Below are 26,331 nucleotides of genomic sequence, written 5' to 3'. Positions count from 1 at the left end.
CCATCTCCGGTTGCCGACAAGAGCTCTGGCAAGTGGTTCCTCGTCCTCGGACTCCTGTGACCGTGTTTCCATCTTTCCTCTATCTCCTATCGCCTCGGTATGTCGTCGCTCGCTGTGCTTGCGCATCTCTCTCTCTCTCTCTCTCTCTCTCTCTATATATATATATATATATATATATATATATATATATATATATATATATATATATTGTCGCAGTGCAACGCGAACAAAAGATGACAGCAGCTTACGGCAGCAAAAAGAGCGTATTCAGGATCAGCTGTACAGCAAGATGCCTGCTTCGTTGTCGTCCCGAACAACCACCTGACCCACTAGCTGGAATCTATGAAACATTCCTATCACCGTTCTTTTTCATATACACACGTGTCACTTGCCCCTCCTTATAAGAGCATCGCCCCGATGCTGATTCAGACGCACAGTATCTTTTTGAACGTGCAGTCAGTCACTCACATACGGCTTCATACGCACTACATGAACAAGTTCAGGCTGGTGCTGGCGACGCCTCGGGCATTGGGGACTGTCGGAGACAACCTCGTAGGTGACGTCACTTAGCTGGCGCGATACTCGGTATGGCCCGAAATATCGCCTTAGCAGCTTCTCGGACAGTCCACGTTTTCGTACGGGTGTCCAAACCCACACTCTGTCACCGATTTTGTACGTTACAATTCTATGGCGAGCATTGTAGCGGCCTGCGTCGTAGTCTTGTCGCTGGTGGATCCGTAAGCGGGCGAGCTGTCTAGCTTCTTCCGCGCGTTCAGTGAACACGTCAGCGCCTGTGTCGGTAGCGTCCCATTGATGTGGCAACATCGCATCCAGCATAGTCCGTACCTCCCGTCCGTGAACCAAGCTGAATGGAGTCATGCGAGTGGTCTCTTGTTTAGCCGTATTGTATGCGAACGTGATATAGGGTAAGATCTCGTCCCAATTCTTATGTTGGACATCCACGTACATCGACAGCATGTCTTCAATCGTCTTGTTGAGGCGCTCCGTTAGTCCATTTGTTTGCGGGTGGTACGCAGTGGTCTTACGGTGAGTCGTTCCACTAAGCATGAGGACGTGGTCTAAAATAGCTGCCGTAAATGCTGTTCCGCGGTCCGTGATCACGATAGTCGGAGCACCGTGGCGTAGCACAATATTTTCTATGAAAAATATCGCCACTTCCACGGCGGTGCTCTTTTGGATAGCTTTTGTTTCGGCATACCTGGTTAGGTAGTCTGTTGCGACTATAACCCAGCGATTCCCTGCAGTAGAAGTAGGAAGGGGTCCTAAAATATCCATTCCTACCTGTTCAAACGGTGTACATGGAACCTGAACTGGTTGCAGCTGACCGGCGGGTCTCTTTGGAGGTGACTTGCGTCGCTGGCAATCGATGCAAGTGTGAACGTGGTGCTTGACGGCTGTTGTGAGTCGGGGCCAGTAGTATCCCTGCTGTACTCTTGCCAATGTGCGAGTGTAGCCTAAATGGCCAGACGTAGGCTCATTGTGACATGCTTGGAGCACTTCAGTTCGAAGGGGTGCAGGAATAACGAGCAAATAGGGAGCTCCGATGGACGAAAAGTTTCTCTTGTAGAGGACGCCATTGCGTAAGCAAAACGACGATAATGTCCTTGCAAAGACTTTCGGTGCCCTCGAAGAACGTCCGTCCACGTAATTAATCAAATCAAGCAATTCAGGGTCACTTCGTTGTTGTTGAGCAATCGTGGACGCGTCGAGAACACCAAGGAAGGCCATATCGTCGTCGTCAGAAAGAGAAGCTGACTGTACTGGTGATCGAGACAGGCAGTCGGCGTCCGTATGGCGCTTCCCAGACTTGTGTATGACCGTCATATCAAACTCTTGTAACTTCAGACTCCACCGTGCTAATCGGCCGGTTGGATCTCTTAAATTAGTCAACCAACACAGGGAATGATGGTCACTTATAACTTTGAAAGGGCGGCCATACAAGTACGGGCGAAATTTCATAACTGCCCAGACCACGGCGAGGCATTCTTTCTCAGTTGTTGAATAATTGGCCTCAGCGCGTGTTAGCGTCCTGCTTGCGTAGGCGATCACTCTTTCCGTGTCTTCTTGCCACTGCACAAGCACAGCTCCGAGGCCTACATTGCTTGCGTCAGTGTGAAGCATTGTTGGAGCTTGTTCGTCGAAGTGAGCAAGCACTGGAGGTGTTTGAAGACGTTGGCGGAGGTCATTAAACGCTGCTTGTTGTTCGTGATTCCACTCAAAGGTGGCGTCGTCTCTAGTAAGGCGAGTTAACGGTGACGCAATCCGTGCGAAGTTGGCGATGAACCGGCGATAGTAGGCGCATAGGCCCAGAAAGCGCCTGACAGCTTTCTTATCGGACGGTACTGGGAACTGTGTCACGGCCGCAAGTTTTTCGGGATCAGGTCGAACGCCGGTACAGCTGACGACATGACCAAGAAACAGCAGTTCTTCAAAACAAAAGTGGCATTTCTCTGGTTTCAATGTGAGGCCTGCGGAGCGTATGGCTCGTAAAACAAGTTCTAGCCTCTTGAGATGCTCGTCAAATGTTGGGGAAAACACTATGACGTCGTCTAGATAAACTAAACAGGTCTTCCATTTTAACCCTGAAAGTACAGTGTCCATGAGCCTTTGAAAAGTAGCGGGCGCTGAGCACAGACCGAACGGTAGAACTTTAAATTCATATAAACCATCCGGCGTCACAAAAGCGGTTTTTTCCCGATCTCTTGGGTCTACCTCGATCTGCCAATATCCACTTCTGAGGTCCATTGAAGAAAAGTAGCGAGCGTTTCGAAGCCTATCGAGGGAGTCATCAATACGTGGAAGCGGATACACATCTTTCTTAGTCACTTGATTCAGCTTCCTGTAATCCACGCAAAAACGCAGGGTACCGTCCTTTTTCTTAACTAATACTACAGGCGATGCCCACGGGCTCTGTGATGGCTGAATCACATCATCTTCAAGCATTTTAGCGACTTGTTGCTGTATCACTTCCCGTTCCTTTGGAGCCACACGATAAGGATTCTGGTGTATAGGCCTTGCTGCGTCGTGGGTAATTATTCGATGTTTTGTTAGCGGCGTTCGGCCGACCCGTGATGTCGATGAAAAGCAGTCCTTGAATTTGGCTAGCAGCTCAAGAAGTCTCGTTCGTTCGTCCCTTGACAACGTAGTACCAACGTCAAGATTAGGTAGTGATTCTTCTTGAGGTGCTTCGTCTAGGCCCGATAAACTGCCTTGGATTTCTGCAGTAGTGTCAAAGTAAGCGACGGCTGTACCCTTCGGGAGATGTCGGCGCTCAGTGCTGAAGTTAGTGAGCAGCAAGTTTGTGCGTCCAGCAGTGACAGTGACAAGACCTCGAGCAACTGAAATACCATGGCTAAATATCAGTGAGCTTATTTGGTCAGCAATGCCGTCGCCGTCAAACGGCTCATCCCCTGCCACCGAAACAAGCGTACACGATCGTGGCGGGACGACCACATCGTCATCCGTCAGACGCAAAGGCCCTGAACAAGACGTATGTCTCGGCTCTGAACAATCCACTAAAGTAGGGCTGTTGTGAAATGTAATGACACTGTCAGGGATGTTGATCACGGCGCCATGTTCTCTCAAGAAATCCATTCCGATAATCATGTCTTTACAGCATGAAGCGAGAACGACGAACGTCGCCACGAAAGTAGAGCCACCGATGTCGAGCCTTGCTGTGCACATTCCGACAGGCATCAGTAATTGGCCGCCTGCCGTCCTTAAGTGAGGTCCCGTCCACGCTGTCTTTACTTTCTTGAGGCGTACGGCAAGGTCATCACTGATAACAGAGAAGTCAGCCCCGGTGTCGACTAAAGCTTTGACTTGCTGTCCATCCACAAGAATGGTAAGGCCTGGGGTCACAGTTTCGTCGGTATTACGTCTTGTCGGCTTTACAGCGTCCTGAGGTGGGAGTAATGGGGGCTTTTTTTCTTCGTCTTGACAGCCTGCAACCTTACCCCCTGAGGTCGCTGCCTTCAGTTTCCCCGGTGTGGGCTGGGTGACCTCGCTCCTCTGGTGTCAGCAAAAGTGCGGCGCTGCAACGAAGGTGACTGGGCAGGAGAAGGAGAGCGTGGTCGATGTCGGAAGACCGGCTCGTAATCAGGTATAGCCTCGTCATCATTGTTACGGCGGCCGTCGAATGGGTGTCGAGGTACCGGAGGTCCTTGAGAACCGACATCTCCACGGCGAGATACGTACTCGTTGGCATGTCGAATGTCATACCGTGGCCTGAGAGGGCGAGACGGATCGGCGCGGTGCCAGCAATAGCGGGCTATGTGGCCTACACCTCCGCAGTTGAAACAAAGTGGACGCCTGTCGGCATATATATATATATATATATTTATATATATATATATATATATATCTACCTTTAATCCTATCCTTTTAATCCCTCCTCACCCCCATCCCTTGCGAGCTACTGTTGACGTGTCGCACCCTGATGCAGACAGTTACGGGGCTCACTCTACTCTTCTTTTCCCTCTTATAGCCACATCTCTCTCTCTTCCGTGTGAACCAGTGGCTTCAAGCCAACACGCGCCGCCACCCGTGTACAACCACTGCCATCTCGTTACTCATGGAATGCAGACCGTGGAACCAATCGCCGCCGCTGTTATTTGCTTCAGCTTTCGGCTGTATTCGTACTGTTCAAAGTATAATGAATTTTTTTCTATGTAGAATACTGGAGCTCTAGCCACTCTGTGCAACAAGCCTATTTTAAGCGCAATAATTGTTGGCGGCTAGATGACGTAGGCGATCGTGAACCACCTGCTAGGCCCTTATGAGAGCGCATGCCAGTGGTTCGCGAAATATTGTTCTTTCACCGTTAAGTTCACTTGACTGGGATTGCTTTCTTACTGTCTGAGAGCCGATTGGTACAAGTTAGGGTTTGCCAGTAGCTAGTACTGAAAGCTTTTTATGCGTTATGCTCACCAATTTATAGTTCGCGAATGTATATTTTGTGAAGGTCGGTAATGTTCGCCGCCTTTGGCTCCAAAAAGGCAGCCTGCAGTATCTGATGAATAAAACTTTTTTTAAATTTTATCCTGCCGTCTACTGGTGTAGTGCACCGTATGTATTACATCCTCTGCTGGTGTAGCAAGCCTGTAGTGTTCATAATCCAAATAGCGCGTACTGTCACTTGGCTGCTTACAAGAATATACTTAATGACTTGCTTCCTTGGTATAGCTTATGAGAATTACATTTGATGCCTCCAAAAGCTAGCGAAAGTGGAGGGTGGACGGAGTTTGCCATATGATTTCAATATTTCAGAGGATAATGCAATCAAATCGTGATGGAATTTAAAAATTTTGGACAAGGCGTGCCAGGCGTGAAGGAACTGCGGCAGTGGGCAGGCTTTGTTTCTTTCCTGTTTTTTTTTATTTCCAACTCTCCATTTTTTTCTCCTCTTACATCAGACAATAAAAAAATTGAAGGAAGCGCTGGTCAAGTAAATACAAGCAGCGTCAAGGCAAGCATATGTAAGAACCTGCCGTAAACCCCGCTATAGGGAACGAGGATTTCTTTAGGGCAAAACTGCCTATGATATTTTGAATGTTTTACCCAAAGAGAACTAAGTAATGCAACCGTTGCTCGGACGTTAGTTTATGTAAAACGCCGAGTAAAATCATTCGAGTGTTTGCGGTGATAGTGAACGTGTCAGCAGATCACGTGGTTTCCAGGTAGCGACGTGAGTTAGAAGTGTGGCAGTTTGGGCTAGTGGGAAGGACATCACGATAGTTATAGCGCGATAACAGAACGACGACAAAGAGACAAGAAGGACCCGAGCGCTTGTGTCCTTCTTGTCCATTTGTCGTCGTTCTGTTCTCGCGCTATAACTATCCTAGTGATGTGAGCTCGCCGTTTGAAAAATAGTGGGGCCGTGTAGCGTTTCATAAGTGGAAGGCACTTTAGGTTCTAATGTACAATCTGTAGAGTCCTCGGGCAAAAAGCTGGCGCACGCAGCTTGACGTGACCCGGAGATCTGCGGCGGCAAACAGGTAGTGGATTTCACAAGCTTCTAACAACGGTGATCAACATTCTTGGACACACTCCGGCGCACACTCAGTAGACGGGGAAAATAAGAGGCGAGACTACAAACAGGTGCGAACTTTCAATTCAGTTTATTGAAAGAATTCCACGAAATGTATATCCCCGCGTATCTCAGAAGTGCATGTGCGTCAAAAACAAGCAAGAAAACAAAGGAGCCCGGGATATACATTTCGTGTACTTCTTTCGATAAACTGAGTTGTGAGTTGGCTCATGCTTGTCTTCTCGCCTTTTGTTGTTTTTTTTTTACTGTGGGCTTTCTGAAAGGCTTCCAAGAACGTCCTCAAACGAACTCGCCCAGCTTTTCATACTATTAAAAATATTGAATAAACCCAACCATTAAAAAAAGGCCAAAAGCATGAACCAACAATGTTGCTTGTTGGGCAAGTTGGATGATGTCATTCATAATGGCGTTTAGCGCGAACACAGGACAACATACATGTGAGGGTACATAGATGCAGTGCATAATTCCGACTAAAGTTTCTTCGAAAGCACCACGCATATATATACAGACCGAAGTACCAACTAAAAAAAGAGAAAAACGGAAACGAGTTTAGAGAAAGCAGTGGTCTGGATTAAAATGTGAGGGAGACTACTGAGGCTGAAAAAGTCAAAGGGTCCGGTAACGCTTGCGCAAGCATGCCATCGCTGCACCTTATTCTCTGCAAAGAAGTTCTGTTTGTGGCGCTACGTAGGGACGTTGGCGGTATCAATACCGTTGGCGGTGATACCGTTGGCGGTATCAATCTGCTGGTGCCAATTGTTTCTACGAAAACTTCAAAATTCTGAAATGCATTTTTTTCCTCTTATCTCGCAGTCCTGCCGAAGAAGAACGCCGATCGAAGCTGCCATTGATAATTCTAGTGGCTCTTCTTCTCCTTCTGCTCCTCGGCGTGGTTTTCTTTATGATGTCAAAAGAATCATCTAGTAAGAATCTTTGTACTCTGCAGATGAGTTTGTCGATTCCCTTCAAGGTGGTGTAAGTGTAGTAAAATGAACGATTGAAAACTACTCATTATTATTACCACACCTTGAGGGAACTCATACGGATTTACTATAAACGAAATCTTGAAGTTGAAGATCCAAAATGTAATTAGGTTAAAGAAAAGGTGGAAGTTTGACCAGATGAATAATTTATCGAAACAGTGTGTCACTGGATCTCAAATTTTGACGCGAAAACTTGTATTCCTGGAGCTTGGAGTGTCACTAGAGCCGACAATTCCACAAGTTGACTTGTCTTCTCCTAAGCTAAAATGTCACTAAAACCAATGTTCAGACAAGCGTACCTGTCATTTTCAAGACTGTAGTGTCCCTGGAACCACAGTTTAGACAACCCGACTTGTCTTCTTCTTCGTTTCACTTGAACGAACGTTTAGACAAGTAGACTTTTCTCCTTGATTTCAGTGTCACTGGAGGCGGCGTTTAGACAGGTGAACATGTCTTCTTAAAGGTTGCTGTATCGCAGGCAATTACGTTTGGACTGGCAAACTTATATTCTTTCAAGCTGAAGTGTCACTGAAACTGACGTTTGAACAAAATGACTTGTCTTTTTCAAGGCTGCATTGTCGCTGAAGCCGGCGCACACAGCCAGCGCTACACATGGCCATCGTACTAAACATGGTTGTTTTATATATACTTTAGCCTCTCCCTTCCTTCTTACCCCCCCCCCCCGTGAATCTGGAACTGCACTGTTCAATCGAACCCCCATACTGTATCGTACTACACATAGCTATACTATACGTTGCACTCTCCCTCCCTCCTTACCCCCACGTGACTGCTAACCTTCACTTTTCAATCCAACACCCAAGCTCTATCATACTACACGTGGCTGTGCTATACTTTACCATTTCCCTTGCTCCTTACCAGCGCGTGACTCCTAACCTTCACTCCTCAATCCAACCCCATGCTGTATTGTACTACACATGGCTGTGCTAATCTTTACCCTCTCTCTTCCTCGTTACCCCTGTGACTCCAGAACTTCACTCTTCAATCAAAGTCCCCATTCTTATCGTACTACCCATGGCTGTGCTATACCTTACCCTCTCGCTTCCTCCTTGCCCCCGCGTGACTCCTAACCATCACTTTTCAATTCAACCCCCATTCTGTATCGTACTACACATGGCTGTGCTATAATTTACCCTCTTCCTTTTTTTTACCCCAGCGTGACTTCTGCGCTTCACTCTTCAATCGAACCCCCATGCCGTATCGTACTACACAAAGCTGTGCTATTCTTTACGCTCTCCCTCTCTCCTTGCGCCCCCGTCAATCCTGAACTTCGCTTTTTATTGCAACCCCCGTGCTGTATCCTACTACAGATGGCTGTGGTATGCTTTACGCTCTCCCTTCCTCCTTACCCCTTTCTGACTCCTAATCTTCAGTTTTCAATCCAACCCCCACGCTGTGTCGTACTAAACATGGCTGTACTATACATTACTTATAAGGGTACTTGCTTCGGCGAGTAAATCATTGAAGCGTCCGAGATTTTCTCTGCAGTATGACTCCCTCAGTATGGCTTCTCTGAGACTGACGCAGAAAGAATCGATGTATGTTAACCCGCAATGAAAGATGTTTGATAGGTGCATGTCACCTCGATATGACTGGTCATTAGAACTGCACTATTCAAACATTTTTGTAATACATTTTTGTGAACGTCTTTTTGTAACCATGAAACTCGATTGCATAATAGCATTATGTATCTGTCCAATGTACTTAGTTGAAAGTTTGCACTTGTGTTCGTCTAGTTCTTCATCTCAAGTGTTCATCCTTTAGGTGGTGCGCAATAACGTGACAGTGACTATACTTTACCATCTTTCTTCCTCCTTAACCCCACGTGACTCCTCCTCACCTTCACTCCTCAATCCAACCCCCATGCTCCATTGTACTACACATGGCCCTGCTATACTTTACCCTCTCTTTTCCACCTTACCAGTGCGTGACTCCACACCTTCACTCCTCAATCCAACCCTCATGATGTATCTTAATAACATGACTGTGCCATACTTTACCCTCTTCGTTCCTCCTTACCTCCGCGTGACTCTTCCCCACCCTCACTCATCAATCCAACCACCATGCTGTATCGTACTACACATGACTGCGCTATATTTTACCCTCTTCTTTCCTCCTTACCCCCTTGTGACTTCTCTGCACACTCACTCTTCAATACAACCCCCATGCTGTATCATACTGGACATGGCTGTGCTATATTTTACCCTCTTCCTTCCTCCTTACCCCTTTCTGACTCCTCACCCTCACTCTTCAATCTAACCCCCATGCTGTATTGTACTGCACATGCTTGTGCTATATTTTACCCTCTTCCTTCCTCCTTACCCCCACTTTTCAATCCAACCTCAGTGATGTATCGTACTACACATCTCTGTACTGTACTTTACCATCTCCACTCCGTATTTTACTCCTCCTCACTTTTCGAGCACTTTCCAACCACGTTTTCCTTTCCGGTGCCCTTACTGTACTATACCGTACTCTATTGAGGTGTACTTTAATATGCATGACTATGCTAGGCAAGAAGCTGCTTGACACTATTTCGCTAAACCACTTGTAACAAACTTCGTTATTACGCAACTGCAGGTTAGTAGTGTAGCTTGAACGATTTCTGTGCTGCACACCTGCTTGGCTGGTGTTTCGAACACAAATAAAAACCAAGCATGGCTACACATCTTCACTGTAAAAAAAAACAGAGTTCGCGTAGAATTAAAACTGTGCCTCGTTAATACCGCAATTAGATGTACCGCTTAATCAGCGCCAAAATAAAGTTTATTACTATTACGGAAGTAAAGAGTACCTATAGTTACGTCATTAAAAATGGCATATAATGAAATTGCCACACGCACAGAATAATTTGAAAAGAACTAAGAAATTGATTCAGAAAAAAAACATTCCGGGGTCAAGAAACTACAGTTTCAGTATTAACGTGAACAAACACTAAAATGAACTTTGACGCGTAACGTGGGCTCTCCTAATATGGTCCTGTCCGAAGGGTCGACTGCCAAAGACGAAACATTCTTCAACGTTTGTGCTGATGGCCCGGAAGTCTCGTTGTGGTCTCGCCTCGATGTTCACCTGATCACGTCGGAACAGTTGTTTGTTCTCGTTAAGTTCTCCGGATGTCTCGTTCTAAGTGCACTGGCAACGGCGCTGGCAGTAGGCTAGATGCCACTTTAAGGACGCCGGCGACCGGAGCTCAAAGTGTCTGATTGTTAAAACAGAAGGTCAATTTCTGGAGAAACACGAGAGACAACGTCCTTACGTTGGTTTCTTCATTTACATATGAAGCTTACTTAGCCCTTAGAGACAACTGCACATGACGCCTCGCTGAACGTCCAGCCATCACCCGATAGATTTTTTCTTCGTCTGTTTTATTTACTTATAAGTTTATTTATTTATTTGCACGCATTTACAGGTGACGCGACGGAGGTTACCGCCAAAAGCGATGACGATGGACATTACCACGGAGGGGGTTGCACCGTGAAAACCCCATCGACCCCTGCTGCGACAACCAAGAAGCCCAAAGTTACTGGTGAGATTATTATTATTATTTTTATTATTATTATTATTATTATTATTATTATTATTATTATTATTATTATTATTATTATTATTATTATTATTATTATTATTATTATTATTATTATTATTATTATTATTATTATTATTATTATTATTAACAACAACATAGTTTTGGGCTGGCCCTGCCCCCATGGCTAGCTCACCCTCGTTCACCCGAATGAATTTCCACTCTCGTTGTTCACGTTTGTGAAGTGTTGCACGATGCGTTTGTGATTACGCACTCTACATGTGTATCATGTATCTATCTCTTTGCAGCAAGCGTGAAATAATGAATTTCTATTTTTATTAGCCATAACGTTGCTTCTGTTTCTAGTTATTTATTGTATGGATGTTGATGTTTATTAAATACTGTGTTTTAGATATTTTCATGCATGTATTTCTTTCAAGACAGTTCATTACACTGCCATGTAACAGGAAGTCCAGATCCTTCTCAAGCCACTGGTGTAGCTTCTAGTACCGTCACCTCCCTGTTATGACAAAAAAATATGAGGATGATGAAAATGACGATAGATTTTCTTCCATGACGCAAGTTCCGCTTCGGTTCCCAGACGCTCCAATAGATAGCATTACTACATTGGTGGCAGTAAAAACACCCGTCTGTTTTTAAACATGACAATTTACGTCACAGCGAAAACTCAATGCATGACAACATCTAAAACGACAATAATATGAACAACAGTGCCCTACTCACCGAGAAATTAAGGTAAATGCACAAGAACACAAGTGCCACAGTTGGACAGTCTCAAAACGATCCCGATGTCATCAGAAGGACCCCTGCAATTAATCACAAATAATCGATCTAGCTGTACTAAATAAAGAACGTTTCGTGCATCAAGAGACGCAGTAAAGAGCTGCTTGTTCGTGTCTGTTTGATTCATGGAAAAAAGTACTACCAGACGGTACTATAGCGAATGGTGCGAGTGGTCGAAAAATTCAATTTTGGAGTAGTTACAATGGACAGGTGGTGCTATCTAGTGGAGCGCAGTTGAACCAAAAAACATCTAAAATCGTGAAGCCAATGGAGAGAAATCGATCAATGGCCGTTGTTGCTGCTGTGGCTCCCGCTGCTTTCGGTCTGCTGCTACTAGCGCAGTAAAACCGGGCAACGTTGTGCTCCGCAACAGTGACGTGAGTCGGTCCTGTTGGTCCGCTTCTTGACGCTTCTCGAGGCGGGTAATTTGAAGTGCGCTAACCCCATGCGAACTACTCAAACGGGATTTTAATTGAAAATAGACCTGTTCTTGGCACAAAAGTAACACTGTGAGATTTCTGGACTGCTATTTCAACAAAAGTTGACCTAATAGTTGACTTTAGTGTCCCTCTAAAGAGTAGCGAAAGGTCTTGTTCAAGCCGCCGCGCGCTGCAATAGGCCGATTGGTGAGACGTGACCTTTAGGCGTGAAGCTTCTTAAGGCGTAAGCAAGTCCTGCGTTCCCATAGCCACCTCTAAATCTCGGAGCGCTAAATAGATGGCGATGGCACGGTGGCGTTCATTCCGCTAGTACCCGGATTGCTCACTATATGGTGCTGCGGCGTTCTCTCCACTCCAATGTGTACTCTCGTACCATACTCTCGTGTGATAGGAGACCGCGTTCGCTCTTGCGTTAAAATGCGTTCGCTCTTGGCGTGCTTCCTCTTTCGCCGGCAGTCTGTGTGCTTCGAGCTTGAGCGACGAAGGCAAGGCGGGGGAGTGGAGGGCTCGGGAAATGGCTGCAGCGCGTACTCGCCGTTCTTACATGATGATTCACTGGGCAAGATTTACGGAGGATTCATTGTTTACCGACGTAACTACGGTGCTTCGCCCACTCATCAGCATTCATTCCATGGATATGCTGCGATTCTTTTTCACCTTGACGCTCCACTAGAAGTGCCCAGTGGCAACGGCGCTGTGCCGGCTTGAGAAACGAGTGCTCGCGTTTCGAAGCGTGGAGATAAACCATTTTAGTAAGCACAGAATACCCCACGCGCATCTGCCACAGGTGTTGTAAAGCATAAATGTCCTGGTTCCTGATGCTTGAGTCAACGTAGGAAGTTTGAGTTTGATTTGAACGTCCTGAACGTAACGTGCTAGTATGCCTGGTTGCTGTGCCTTCGGTCACCTCACTGCGGGAAGGACGGATGAATGTTGCTTTTAAAGACGATGGTATTTCTTGGGGAAACGCAGAAATTTGGGCCTGTCCATCTCTTGATGTCTGTACAATGATTTAGTCCACCGGTGAAGGTTTAAGCTCGACGCCCACCAAGCTTCATCATGTACCTGCCTTCATACTTCTGAACATTGTCAATGCCAAAGCAGATATGACGCATATTTGAGGTGCAACATCAATATGTAAGCATTAGGTAGTGCGTTTCTTTATAAAATATATAGATACGTAATTCTAAAGACTGCCAAGTTTCTTACGCTGTTCTGAGTGTGCGATAGTATGAACAAAAAAATAGGGTGTTTCATACGCTTTGCTGAAATGACGCGGTGCGGCCAGCTACCAGTCGCTCTCCGTTCTAAAAAAATTATTTCTTCATGTTACTGCCAGATCACGCCAGATCTCACGTTCCACTCTCCCATCTTCTCGCGCAGAACGTGAAAGAAACGTTTTATTCTCTCTCTCCAAACATAAGACTATCGTCTTTGAAAGTCCATTACAGGGAAGCGCACAGACACATGGTCAATGTTTTCTTTCCTTCTCCGTTACTTGCGGTGATTTCAACCTCTGTGCACCACGGTGGTGCAACGATTCCGGCTCTCAGTGCCATTGGTATATTTCTTTTGTGGGTAGTTGAACAATATTAATTCGCAGTGGGCACTTTTACTAAAAGCGTATGTCATAGCCAACTCGCGGAGAGCAGCTGACGAAGAACAGCACACTTGATACCGTGGAAAAACACTCTCTTTATTTCCTACGCACTCATCTTTTATAGCAACCTGGTGCTGACGTAACACGATGCATATCACATATCACACATCACATATCAGCACGTGTTGCGGTGGCTATTATGTTACACTCCTCCCCACCAACAAACAAAACAACGATAGTTTAGCGGCCTTCGTGGTCAGAAACGCACAACTCGTTTTTTTTGTCCTCGTGCTTCTTCGCAGCATTGGCGTACTGTCATGGCTAGTAGGCACAACCAGATCGCGTGTTGCGGTCCCACTTTCGCTGCATGATTCAGGACACGGCTCAGCAACTGGACTCGATTGCTCCGATTCACACTTCCTGGGTAGCGAAACTAGTTTCTCAGCCGGTTGCACACCCGCTCGTTCCGACACGCACTCCGTGGTTGACGTAGCTTGTTGCACAGGCGGTAACACTGGCGTCGGTGAAGAAGTCTTTCGCTCAGGCGGCAGTCCAGGAGGCGCACTAACTGGGGCGAAGTTCGGCCGCAGGTGTTCTTGATGGCGCCGCCAACACCTACCGTCTGACAAAACGACATCAGCGATGTTATCGGTGGCTCTGTCAGTCACTCTTGCGGGCATCCAGGTTGGCCCCGAACAGAAATTCCGTGCGTAGATGTAGTCTCCGGGTCTTGCGGGTGGTGTGGTTCGAGCTCCACCATCATGGACAATCATCTGCTTGAGCTGCTTCAGCAAGACCTTAGCTTTCATGTCTGGATGCAACAACGTTAGAGCAGTTTTTAACTTACGGCCCATGATCAGCTCCGCTGGTGAGCACCCGGTAGTTTCGTGGGGAGTAATCCTGTAGTAATCCTGTAGTAATTGGGGAGTAATCCTAATGGGCAGCGTCCTGGGACGACATACAACACGTCCCGGCACTCATGGTTTCCCAGTCGTACAGTCGCAGGCAGGCTGCCTTGCACCGCGGACAGCTCACCGGTGTAACCTTTCAGCATAACGCTTGACGGTTCCAGACGACAAGACGGAAATATGCGGCGAAAGGTCTCTTCCGACACGACAGACACACTTGCTCCCGTGTCAATTTCCATAATGAGTGAAGTTCCATTCACGGACACCTCAACCCGGTACGGGCTACCGTCGTGATCCGGTGCGCGCACTTGCCACATTTCGTAGACTTGCGGTGCCGGTGTCTCAGAACGGCTTTCTTCGTCGTCTACGGTATGGATTGACTGATGCTTCCGGGACAAAAACGCTGAACCACCTGCGCTCGTAACTGTAACTGCCTTACCCTTGCATACTCGCGCCAGGTGCCCCTTGCTTCGACACTTGTGACAGACGCTACTTGCATGTCGACACTGCGTCGCCAGATGCTCGCCTCCGCAGCGGAAACATGAAACTGGTTTATGCTTCTGCTTTCCTGTATCACGTGACACGGCATTCGTCGGCGCAACAGTCATTGGCATGGCTGTTGACAGCGGGCGAGAATCTTTGTTCGCCGCTTCCATCGCGATAACTGTCTTCTTTGCGGTATCCAGGGTCAAATCTGGTGACTCTAACAGTCGTCGCTGCATTGTCTCGTCGTTGATGCCTGCCACGATGCGGTCACGAAGCATTCTGTCTCGAAACGAGCCGAAAGCACAATCGTCAGCAAGTTTGTTCAGGCTAGCGAAGAAATCCCCAGCCGTTTCACCAGAATGACGTATTCTTGAATTAAACTTGAACGTTGCAACCACTTCCGATGGTCTCGGTGAAAAATGCTTCTTCAGTACGTCAAGGATCGTGGACAGGCTTGTTTCTGACGGCTTCGACGGTGACAGCAGGTTCCGCAGTAATGAATACGTGGCCGGTCCCAAACAGGTGAGAAGTACTGCTCGCTTTTTTTTTCATCTTCGACGTCGTTGGCTATGAAAAATTGTTCTACCCGCTCTTGATACTCATCCCAGCTGGTTGTTCCCACGTCGAACGGCTCAAGCTTGCCGACACCAGGCATTCTACACACGGTAGAGAACACAGCCTTACAGGGAATTTCTAGGCGGCACCAGCAGATCACAATCCCATCCTCGTCGCCACTGTCATAGCCAACTCGCGGAGAGCAGCTGACGGAAGAACAGCACACTTGATACCGTGGAAAAACACTCTCTTTATTTCCTACACACTCATCTTTTATAGCAACCTGGTGCTGACGTAACACGATGCATATCACATATCACACATCACATATCAGCACGTGTTGCGGTGGCTATTATGTTACAGCGTACTGCGGGTGTCTCTGTCTTATCGGAGCAAACAGTTGTAGACGTGAACCGGGGGCTCTGACTAGACCCGTAAACACGGCATTCTTCTCCCTTACCCAGGTTTCACGCCAGTGGAGCTGAGATACCCTTCCCTACATGCCTTTCGCCTCACTTTCTTTAGCTTCACTGGAGTGACACCTTTATTGCACCTACTTTACTTAACACATCTATTACTCTCAGCCAAACTGTAGGAGAGAGGACTGGGAGGCGGCCCTGCTCGACTGCACAGACCTTCAGGCCCACCAGGTCTTGGCTCAGAGAGCAAGGACGACGGCTTGAACCGATTTCCGCTAAGACTCCACCTAGTTTTTAGGGTGCTTTAAAGCGGTCCTGTGCCTCTCCTTTTTTTTGCAATTAAACAGTTTTTACCACTACAACCCCTACCACCTCCTCTCACTCATTCCATTGTTTTTTCATCAACGTTTTTTGAATTTATCCACAATTTATGTTGCAATCAAATGGGCGTTTGACTAATGACACGCTTTCGACTTTAGTTTCAGCGACTACAGCACATACAACACATACACTGCCTTCCACAACCAAGAAGACTTCCCCACCGAAGTTTGTCCTGAAAAGTAAGCGTGCCCTCGAATGTCGAATACGCAAGTTTTTTCAAATGTGTTTCCTCTTGTTGTCGACGCCACCACCATTATTATATTGTTAATATTATTGTTATCAATAGTATTATTATATTATATTATTATTTATTATTATAATAATTATTATTATATTAGTAGTAGTAGTAGCAGTAGTAGTAGTAGTAGTTGTTGTTGTTGTTGTCGTAGTCATCGTTGTTGTCGACGACGACGACGACGACTCTAGAACTCGTTTTCACACTGCCAGACTACTAACATTGTCACAATTTCACTCCCATCGAAATGGCACTGACCAGTTGTTGTTTTTTTTACAAACTACTAGTGCACGCAATGATATCGGGCTTTTCCTTCTCAGTTTGAAATTTTCGTATTCCGCGGAAGTTAACCAAAGAGAATCGACCATTTCATGTACCTTCCGACTTCTTTCAACACTCTTCTTCATCTTCAGCCACTGACTCGGGCGAGGTCCTGGTGGTTACCATGGCGATCCAAAACACCTTGAGCCTCCTCGCGGGAACATACTGCATACTAACCAATGCGCAAGCGACTTGTCGGGCTTTCCTAACTTGTCACGGCATTCCTAAAAGCTCCTATTCTATTCCCTTACGCATATTCAAAGTTGCCTCACACAACAGCCACATCGTACACCTGGTCTGGACTCCTGGTCATGCCTCACTGTCGAGTAATGAACGCGCTCATGCGGCTGCTCGAGAACTTACTCTCGAGCTGCCCCGCGCAGTGAGGTGGCCAACACAAAGCTAGGTTCCCCACTTCTCACATATCACGAAGTCGCGCAATATTACGTACGCCGACAGCAATACCAACTCTCCCAGCAGACTCCTTCACGCGCGAGAAGGCTGTCGCACTTCACGAACTGCAGACCCGAACTTTCCCGAACCTCCACTTCGGGCATAAAATATACCCGAGTCGTTATACTTATTCCGGTCCAGGCTGTGGCACTATCTCCACAACTTTTCACGTTACCGTAGAGTGAACCCCCGCCTACTTCTCCTCCTTCCCTCCAATCCTTCGGTCCACCCGTACCCAGAGTAGTGGGAAGGTACTATTCGAACCGGCACCTCCGACATGTGCTGGGTGCTCGTTCTGCGGGCCTGCTCTGTTGCAGAGGTTGCCAAAGGTGTCCTTGAAAGGGGACCTTCCCTGTTTTCTTTGAATTTGCATAATAAAATGTTTTTATCATCAACAACACTCTACCACTCACAGAATGCTAAGTCTCTACAATACTGACTTTCTTGATCCTGATACTTTTCACTGTCCACTGTCATTGTTTTGGTTTTAGTTCTTCACAATGCACATATTCTTCTCTTTTACGTTTTTCAGGTAGCCTTGCACAGAGTTTTGCATATTCCCCTTTATTTTCCACTCCCATTCCACGATTGTAGTTTTGTCTATTTATTCACATTATGTTCTGATTTCTTTTTCTCTGTGCGTTCTCGCTTTTTATATGGTTTCTTTTGCTGAAGATTGTATTGTTTATTTTTATTGTTTTAGCCTTGCGTGCACCTGCACACAAACCTTATGGTTGTTGCTGAGAACATTACATAAATTATTATTATTTTTATTATTATTATTATTATTATTATTAATATTATTATTATTATTATAGGTGTTGCTGTCATTGTCTAATGTATAAGTTTTTCTTCGTCCATATTACCTGTTTGCAACCCAGGTTGACATTGTTTTAACGTAGTATTGCACAATGTACGAATTCTTCCCATCTCTGTCTTTAAGCCAGCCTGCCTCATAATCTTATATTTGCAATATTCTTTTCCCTTCCACTTGGCTAATTCTGGTGCTATCTAGTACCACTCATCCCCTTTCGTGTTTTCTTAATGTTTACGTGTTTTTGCTCTCTTTACTCGCAATGTAATCAGAAGTCACCTGTGTTGTATTGTGTGTTTCTTTTCTGTTGTTTTCTTTTTGTGTGTGTGCGTGCACATGCACATTACGGTCATGCTTGATTGATTGATTGGTTGATTCATTCATTCATTCATTTATTTTGCTTTATTTTGTGGTTCTCTTGTCAAGTACCATACAGCCACTCATCATCAATGCCGACCTCACGAGCATATGGCCACAACTAAGGCGTGTTGACAAATTGTGAAAAAAATCTCCGACAAGGTGTTTTCGTAGGGAGCCGGCGTTTGGACGAGTTCAATTGCATTTACGAATACAAGTACCCAGTCGCGAGTAAGCGCCTAGCCTTGTTCACTTCCTTTCCAGTGTTACATTCCTGCAGCACCTAATTTTAACGATGTACGACCGATTCATCCAGTAACATTCAATATTTAAATAAGCATACCTTCGTCAAAACGACTCTTGGCTCCAGTTCGTATCGTTCGCTGAGCTTCTGATTGGTTTTTGATTAGATATCAGTTGTTTAGGCACATGTAGACGCTTCCTTTCTCGTTTCCACATTATCATCAGAAGATCTCGTGCGAGTGAGGGCTAGTTTATCACTGACCTTTTATATTGGCTAGCAGTTACTCCCACACCGGTTACCTGGTAGCAGGTGAGCTTGAATACGCGAGTTCCACTGATTGTCACGGTGGCCGCATTTTCGTGAGAAATAATGCAGAGCTCGTGCAATAAGTCACGTTAAACAACCCCTGGTGGTTATTTTAGCGTACCGGCGGTCCTTGCAACGATATCGTGGTTTCGCCACGTAGAACCCCGAAAACATGTCCAGGATTTGCGGACATTATAGGGAGCCTTCGTGAGTGCGCCACGAGGAGGCACGCACACTGCACGAGCTCTTGTATATAGCGATTCACTATAAACAATCAACTATTCCAGCGAAGACGCGCTTAACTGCCTTGCTGCGCCAATTCTCAAGTTGGAGGGGTCACCCTTTTTCATATGCATTATTCACAATAGACTCTCAACTTTTTTTCAGTTTTTTTTTTGTTTTCTTGTTTTTGCTGAAAATCCTTGTCTGTTGAGTGGCCGTGTCATGTCTCCTTTCAGTTCAACTCCCCGTCAATTCCTTCTGTTAGTCCTTATCCATTCTGGTCATAAACTGTCCTGAGTCTTATCTATTTTGATCGCAAATTAAAGTTTCCGAGTAGTATGATAAATTTAAAAGTGTGCAGTAAGTGCTTGAAGCACTTATTAGGGACAGGATATTGCTATCGCGGTAAACTCTTGAAGGTAAAACTTCAGCGTCAACCAATTTTTTCGTTGAGCCAACGTCACGACAGCCCCAAAAAGTAGGCTGTGAAATCCTTGAGGTCACACGCGGTAATTCCGTTGCGATATTTAAAATGAAACTTTGAGCTTGATTTCTTGCGCTTTTATGAGGAGACACATAATGAAGCAAACGACAACATAACATTTCTCAGACTAAAGTTTTTGAATGAAAACCAATTCCTTCATTCACGTTTGTGTCCCTTTAAGGGGCGCCACTTCGTCACTCTGTTCACAGCTCTCGCTTCATCATCATCCGTCCTGATCGTTGGCGGTTCACTCTCAATCTCAACTCGCAGTCATTGTACTAACCTGCACCTACGGCATGACTGGAGTTCTGGAGACGCAGCTGCCCCCTGACGGAGTGTGCGACCTAATCTTCTACACGCACGTATATTTCGACACCAAGGAGAAAAAATTCGACCCATTGTACGGACAGACAGCCTACAAAGTGTTCACTGCTGCTGCAGCGAAGTACAAACACACAACGTTTGGCCTGTCAATGGCCCTCGGGTAAGTTGATGGTCGATATGTGGGGTTTAACGTCCCAAAACTACCATATAATTATGAGAGACGCCGTAGAGGAGGGCTTCGCAAATTTCGACCACCTGGGGTTCTTTAACGTGCACCCAAATCTGAGCACACGGGCCTACAACATATCCGCCTCTATCGGAAATGCAGCCGCCGCAGCCGCGATTTGATCCCGCGACCTGCGTGTCAGCAGCCGAGTACCTTAGCCACTAGACCACTGCGGTGGGGCGCTCGGGTAAGTTTGGCTACGGCATATGAGCTGGAGAGATGTTAGCTAAAACGTTATCATGACAACCACAGTGGCGTGGTCATGTTTCCAATTACCGCTGTGGTTGTGTAGCACTTTTTTTTCCCGGGGGCAAGAAACTTCCGTATGGAAAGCTCGCAAGCCGGTAATATACCAGCCATAACAGTCCTAAGGGCAAAAACACGAGCCAAAAGACGACCAAACCGAGAGCTTCACTTGTAGTACCTTTTCTTGCGCTTAGTGCTTTGAACAATTACCAACATATGTTTCAGCCAGGCTAGCTCACAACTCGGATGCCTCATCAAGCAGAAAAATGGACCGTTGGTGGCGTGAACTGGAGCATTGCACGGGCCTGGGCCGGGTTCGGGCTTATGAGCTTTGGGCTCAAGTCACGCGCGGGCCGGGGATAGGCCCGTATTAGGCCCGGGTGTCGTGTACACGGTGTTTCAAAAAATGCGTTGAATAATATTTAAAAATGAGAAAAGGGAGGCATCTGCGCGTTACCTCCTGCGTTCCCTTTACATTTGCGAAAGGCATATTGAAATGTGTAGGTTATTATTGTAATAATTACAGAAATTAAAGCGATTACCTTTTTAACCAGTCGAAATTACCGGTCAAATGAAATGAACGTATTGAAGTCCTTCCCACGAGTGTCCACAGCCCCTTTGAATTTTTTGAAAAGCGCCCGTCGACCGCCCGTCGATATATATATATATATATATATATATATATATATATATATATATATATATATATATATATATATATATATATATATATATATATACGTAGATTATAAAAAGTCTGGCTTCGGTTGCCGTAGAACTAAGGAAAAATAAGTATACGCCTCTAAAAAACTGTTTATTGGTGACGTTTCGATGGGAGACCGATGTTCATCATATATATATATATATATATATATATATATATATATATATATATATATATATATATATATATATATATATATATATATATATATATATATATATATATATATATATATATATATATATAAGCACCGCCAAGCGTTCATATCTGGCTAGTTTAGCAGACGAAACCGACACCAACGCACCAAACAGAGAATCTACCATTCCCGTCGAAAACACCTTCCATGATGACGATGTTTCCCTCGCATCGGAGACGGAGGATAAGTGAGCGTCAATAAGCGGCCATGAAGTGAAGCGTTTAGATTGATGGTTGATAATAGCGAGGGAACGGTGTCGTCATTGAGGGTATTTTCGAAGTGAATGATTGACGAGCAATTTCCTACGTCAGTTTTGGTTTCGCCTGCTAAATTAGCAAGATTTCATAGCTGAACGGAAATGACCAGTGACCGCTTTTAAAAAAAATTTTGGAAGTGGATGTGTACAATTTTTAGAAAGGGTTCGAATTCACCCATTGAACTCGATCTGCAACTTGCACTGGTTGAAAAGCTGATTGTTTTAATGTCTACAACTACTGATGTAATTGACCTTTGTGCGCATCTGAAGGTGTCTTCTTTCACAATACACAGAACACCGCAAGTAGCACGAAGATGCTTCCTTTCTGTAATTTAAAAAAATATATGGGACCCATTTTTGAAATAATAGCATGTCTACGATGTTCGCTTTTGTTCTTTTGAAGGGTTTAGCATCTAACAGTGACCCAGGTTATGCAAGATGCCATACATAAGGGCTTCGACTAATTTAAACCACCCGGAGTGCGTTAGCATGCACTGAAATTTGAAAGTACAAGATGTCTGGCGTTTCCCTCCGTCAGTGTGCTACACGTTAAGGAAACTAGCAATATAAGTTCTCGCTATTATATTGAGTGTAACACGGTCTTGCATACCATAAAGAAATGATGAGTCTCCATGAATCACTTTATGGGGGGTAGTATACCTTGTGGTCGTTCTTCGAAATGCAGTAGAAGGATTATGTGGTTAGCACTGCGTACATGAGACAGAGAGCTATGCCTTTAAATATGTTTTAAATTGTCCTGAAATTATCTCGCAAACGTGTTACCTGCGTAATTACGCAATAGTATACAAAATATACCAGTGAAAGTCGTGACACTTAAGTTCCAAAACACTCACTAGAATATGTCCGGTGTGAGGCGGGTGTCTTCAATATAACTGAAGAGTAGACAGTGCCCCGTTTATGTTCAAAGAAATACTGGCTCAAACGGGCCAGGCCGGGCCAAACTTTTCGGGCCCGGGCAGGGTACGGGCCGTATTTAAAAACACTGGGCTGGGCTCGGTCGCGCCGGTTCATGAAGTTTTCGGGCCGGGCCGGGCTCGGGCCGGAAAGATCCGCCCGTGAAGTGCTCTAGCGTGAACACGGATGATGCAAAAACGCCGTCATACGATGGCGCCACAACATGACGTCATTGCGACACCACCAATTCCCATGGTTTGTGCAGTCGCCGTGACGGCACGTGATGACGTGAACACCATATATTAGCGCTTGACCAAATCTTAGCCGATCTTCGAGGCAAGGCTAAATTGCGTTAGGTATACAAAGAGCATCGGCGAGGTATAGGCTAAACGAGTTTGTACATCGACTGGCAAGGAATGGAAGCTGACTTGTCTTTCTAGTCACCTTAGACGAGGTAACCTGTAGCACGTGAGCCGCATGTGGCCCGCGGCACGGCGTTACACCCTTCCGTTCCCTTTTCCTTCATACCTTCCATCTGAAAGCCGACGAGGCCGTTTCGTCGTAAATAGAATTTTCGCTTGTAACGTATGCTTGATTGCAACTTTGTGACATGCCTGTGGGAAAAAAACATGATTTCAATCCACTCTTCCAAATTTGTGTCGATTCGCCTAATTCTTGAGCTTTGCCAACAAAACTTACCCCCACATTTCCCAAACATTTATTGTGGCCCCCAGCTACGTGGGCCTCATCAAACTCAGCCCTCTGCCGCAAAAGGTTTATGCTCCCTTCTTAAGAGTATACTTGGTTTTATTCTTGCCCTACCTGAACGTCGCGGGATCAAATCCTTGCTGCGACGGCTGCATTTTCGATGGAGGCGAAATGTTTGAGGCCTGTCTGTTGCAATTGGGTGCAGCCTAAAGAGCCTCATGTAGTTGAAATTCCCGGAGCACTCCACTACCGCGTCTCGCTTAATTATACCGTGGCTTTGGGACATGAAACCTCAGAAAAAATGTATACATTCGCACCTTACAAAAGAATCCGATGGCATGCATTGAATGCTGCGACCATTCTTCAATTTGGTCGGCGCTTTAATCGCGGTACGTTGCCTTTTCTCTCACAGTTAGCGCGTCCTTTTTTCGTTGCAGCACCCTACCTACCGTTGTCAAGGATCACAAATCAGACGTCATGGCAGCCATGAACGACGCCATGAAAAAAGACAACATCGTGCACTTTGGCATGCTAGAGGTCGATGTACGCGACTACGCCAAGGTCTCGTCTTCCGGCCTGCAGTTCCTTCCGGTGAGTCGAGCTTTTTAGTTATTCGGCAATCGAGGTGGCCAAAGATAAAGGGTGGTTACGAGTTAGCGTAAAGCCGACGGCTGTAATGATGTTTTCCTACAGCCCGCGGACATCTAAAGGGAGAAGAGACCGTCATTCGGAGGAAAGTTTCAAGTTGTGCATGGCTTGTCCCATCTTAAAGGGACGCTAAAGAGAAACAATGACGCGGTTTAGATTGACAAACTGAACTCCGAGAACACTGATGCCATAAGTTTCATTTTAACAAGTTCATTCACAAGTTTTCACAAGTTCAACAAAATGAAGGTTAAAGTTCATTTTTTCTTTTTGTAGCTTTCGTGCCGAAGTTTCTGTGCGTGACGTGAAACTTGTCATAATATATTTTTTGGTACCTTCACGACATTTTCTCAATGAAATCATTTTAAATTCGTATGCTAAGTCTTTCGCACCCACATATAATAATGTGCGTCATCTTTTATCGGTTAGCGCCTACGTGGGATTCAGTAGACAGACGCCTTGAAAAATTTTTGAAGTCACGGTGTTTACTTCACTGCGGTAATCTGAAGTTAACGTCTGCACGCGCATTTTCTTTTCGCGCGTCTTTCTCACTTACTAATTGTCGAGCTGCCGTAAAAATGGCGTTTTCGGGGTTGCAAAATTGTACTTTACTAATACGCCCGAAAATTGTTTTCTTCTTCAGTGTCCCTTCAAAGATATTCCACGCCATGTTTCCGACACGTGTGTCGAAGTTCCAGTCCCTGGTGTAGAAGATGTCTTGCATAATATCTCATTACCTGGGGCTGCTCAAAATATGAACCACTCATGACGGATACAGCGATCACATCTGCACGCAGGTCGAAGCAGTAGGAGGCGCGACTCTCCAGCTCTGAGCGCCTGAGGCTCCCCCTATAAGAATAATCTGTTTAATTAATATGTTTGTCTCGTTATGTTGCACTTATCTAGACAACGTCTCGCTGAGCAGCTTAGCAGCAATATGCGAGAGAACAATGGATGCGTGTGTAATCGGCAATACTTTGTATTGTACTGAAAGAAACGCGACGTAATGAACTGACAGCGATACCTTTCTGTTTGAGCATTGAGTGTTATGGGCACCTTTGCGCTTGCCACCAGCGGTTGGCCTCTTGTACATTTCAGGGCAGTTTTAGTGCACCTGCTCATGCATATCGTTCGTGACTGTAACTTCATTTTGCGCTTAAGGTAACCAAATGTAGGATATTGGTGGCTAATGTAGGTCAACATTGGCTATTGCTGGTTCTCGTTGACTTGTGTTAAAGTTAGGCTTGTCGCGGCTTCTTTTGGGAAATATTGTTTATGGATAACGTGTTGTCCTTACGGAATGAAGAGAGGTAGTTGATTCTGATAAAAGCACACATCTGTGACGTTCGAACACTTCAACGTCCCCTGTTCTCGTAGTTCGAAACGCAGTGGTAGCACCACAGTCGCTACGTACGGTGCTGCGATGACGATCTCGCCGACGTCACGGAACTGAACTTTGTGGCAAAGGTAGGATTGGAGCGCGATGTTTCTTTTGTCAGAGGCTTCAGGGTGTCACTTAACCTTTACGAATCAAGAATGTTATTTCTGCGCTTTCACTCGCGGAAGCGAGGATATGAATGCACCAAGGAGTGTATTGAAGTGTATGAATCCGCGTTAATCTTGACCACTTGTAGTCGTTCAACGTCCACACAAATAAGGGTGCAGGGGCATTTTGTTCGACCTGCTAACCCCACATCCCCCTGGCATCAATGCTAGCTTGTCAAAGCTGAGATTCGAACCCATGGCGTCGTCTTTAGTAGAGTGCCGTCACATCCACTAATATATCATGTTGGTTGATTTATACGTGGACACGCTTCCGATACTCAAGGCTAGCGCAGACGAAATATGTTATCATCGTCTTCGTCATCATCAGCCTGACAGCACTCTTTGCAAAGCATGGGCCTCTCCCGAGTTCCTCCAATCAGCCCGGTCATGTGCTTTCTGCTGCCAGGTTGTTTGTGCAACTTCTCGATCTCGTCTGCCCGCTTAATTATCTGACTCCCCCACACGCCCTATAGCCTCTTCTGAGAATCCAGCCAGTTACCCGCAGGAGCAGACAAAATACTCTCTGCAATACAATTATTTGGATCGCAATCCTACAGCATAGTTTGGCAAATTCACTCCTACTCAAAATAGCTTCGCCATTCCGACTCCGAGTGTGTCTGCTTGAGACCTTTCACAGAGGTGTCTGCTTGTTTCAGGTTGAGTAGTATTAAAAACTCTGCAAGTTGGTAACTATTCATAGCTGGTCGAGCGAAAAAACGAAGAAAAAGTAAAGGAAGGACACAAGAAGAGCGTTTCAGGTTTCCACGCTCAATTCCCTCATCTTTGCGTTTGGCTTCAGTGCATTACTTGCTGCCCCGACATAAGTGTGGGACCTCACGTTCCTGCAACCCCTTGTGGAACCCGAGTTGTTGGGCACGATGTCAACAGCACATGCGCTGTTCACGTCTACGTTCAGATCT

General features: G+C 45.8%; 1 protein-coding gene across 1 annotated transcript in view; it reads left to right on the top strand.

Moving 5' to 3' along the window:
* LOC142765020 (uncharacterized) overlaps window positions 1-26,331 on the top strand; it is a 68,451-nt gene that overhangs the window by 13,527 nt on the left and 28,593 nt on the right. Inside the window, exons 5-8 of the mRNA XM_075865566.1 lie at window positions 6,884-6,993; window positions 10,484-10,600; window positions 19,897-20,110; window positions 23,659-23,812. Coding sequence (XP_075721681.1) covers window positions 6,884-6,993; window positions 10,484-10,600; window positions 19,897-20,110; window positions 23,659-23,812 — 595 coding nt within the window. The remainder of the gene's footprint in view (window positions 1-6,883; window positions 6,994-10,483; window positions 10,601-19,896; window positions 20,111-23,658; window positions 23,813-26,331) is intronic.

The sequence above is a fragment of the Rhipicephalus microplus genome, chromosome 6, assembly GCF_043290135.1.
Source record: "Rhipicephalus microplus isolate Deutch F79 chromosome 6, USDA_Rmic, whole genome shotgun sequence".
NCBI lineage: Eukaryota > Metazoa > Arthropoda > Arachnida > Ixodida > Ixodidae > Rhipicephalus > Rhipicephalus microplus.
The sequence above is the reverse complement of the archived record's forward strand: the minus strand, read 5'-3'. Positions and strand labels throughout refer to the sequence as shown.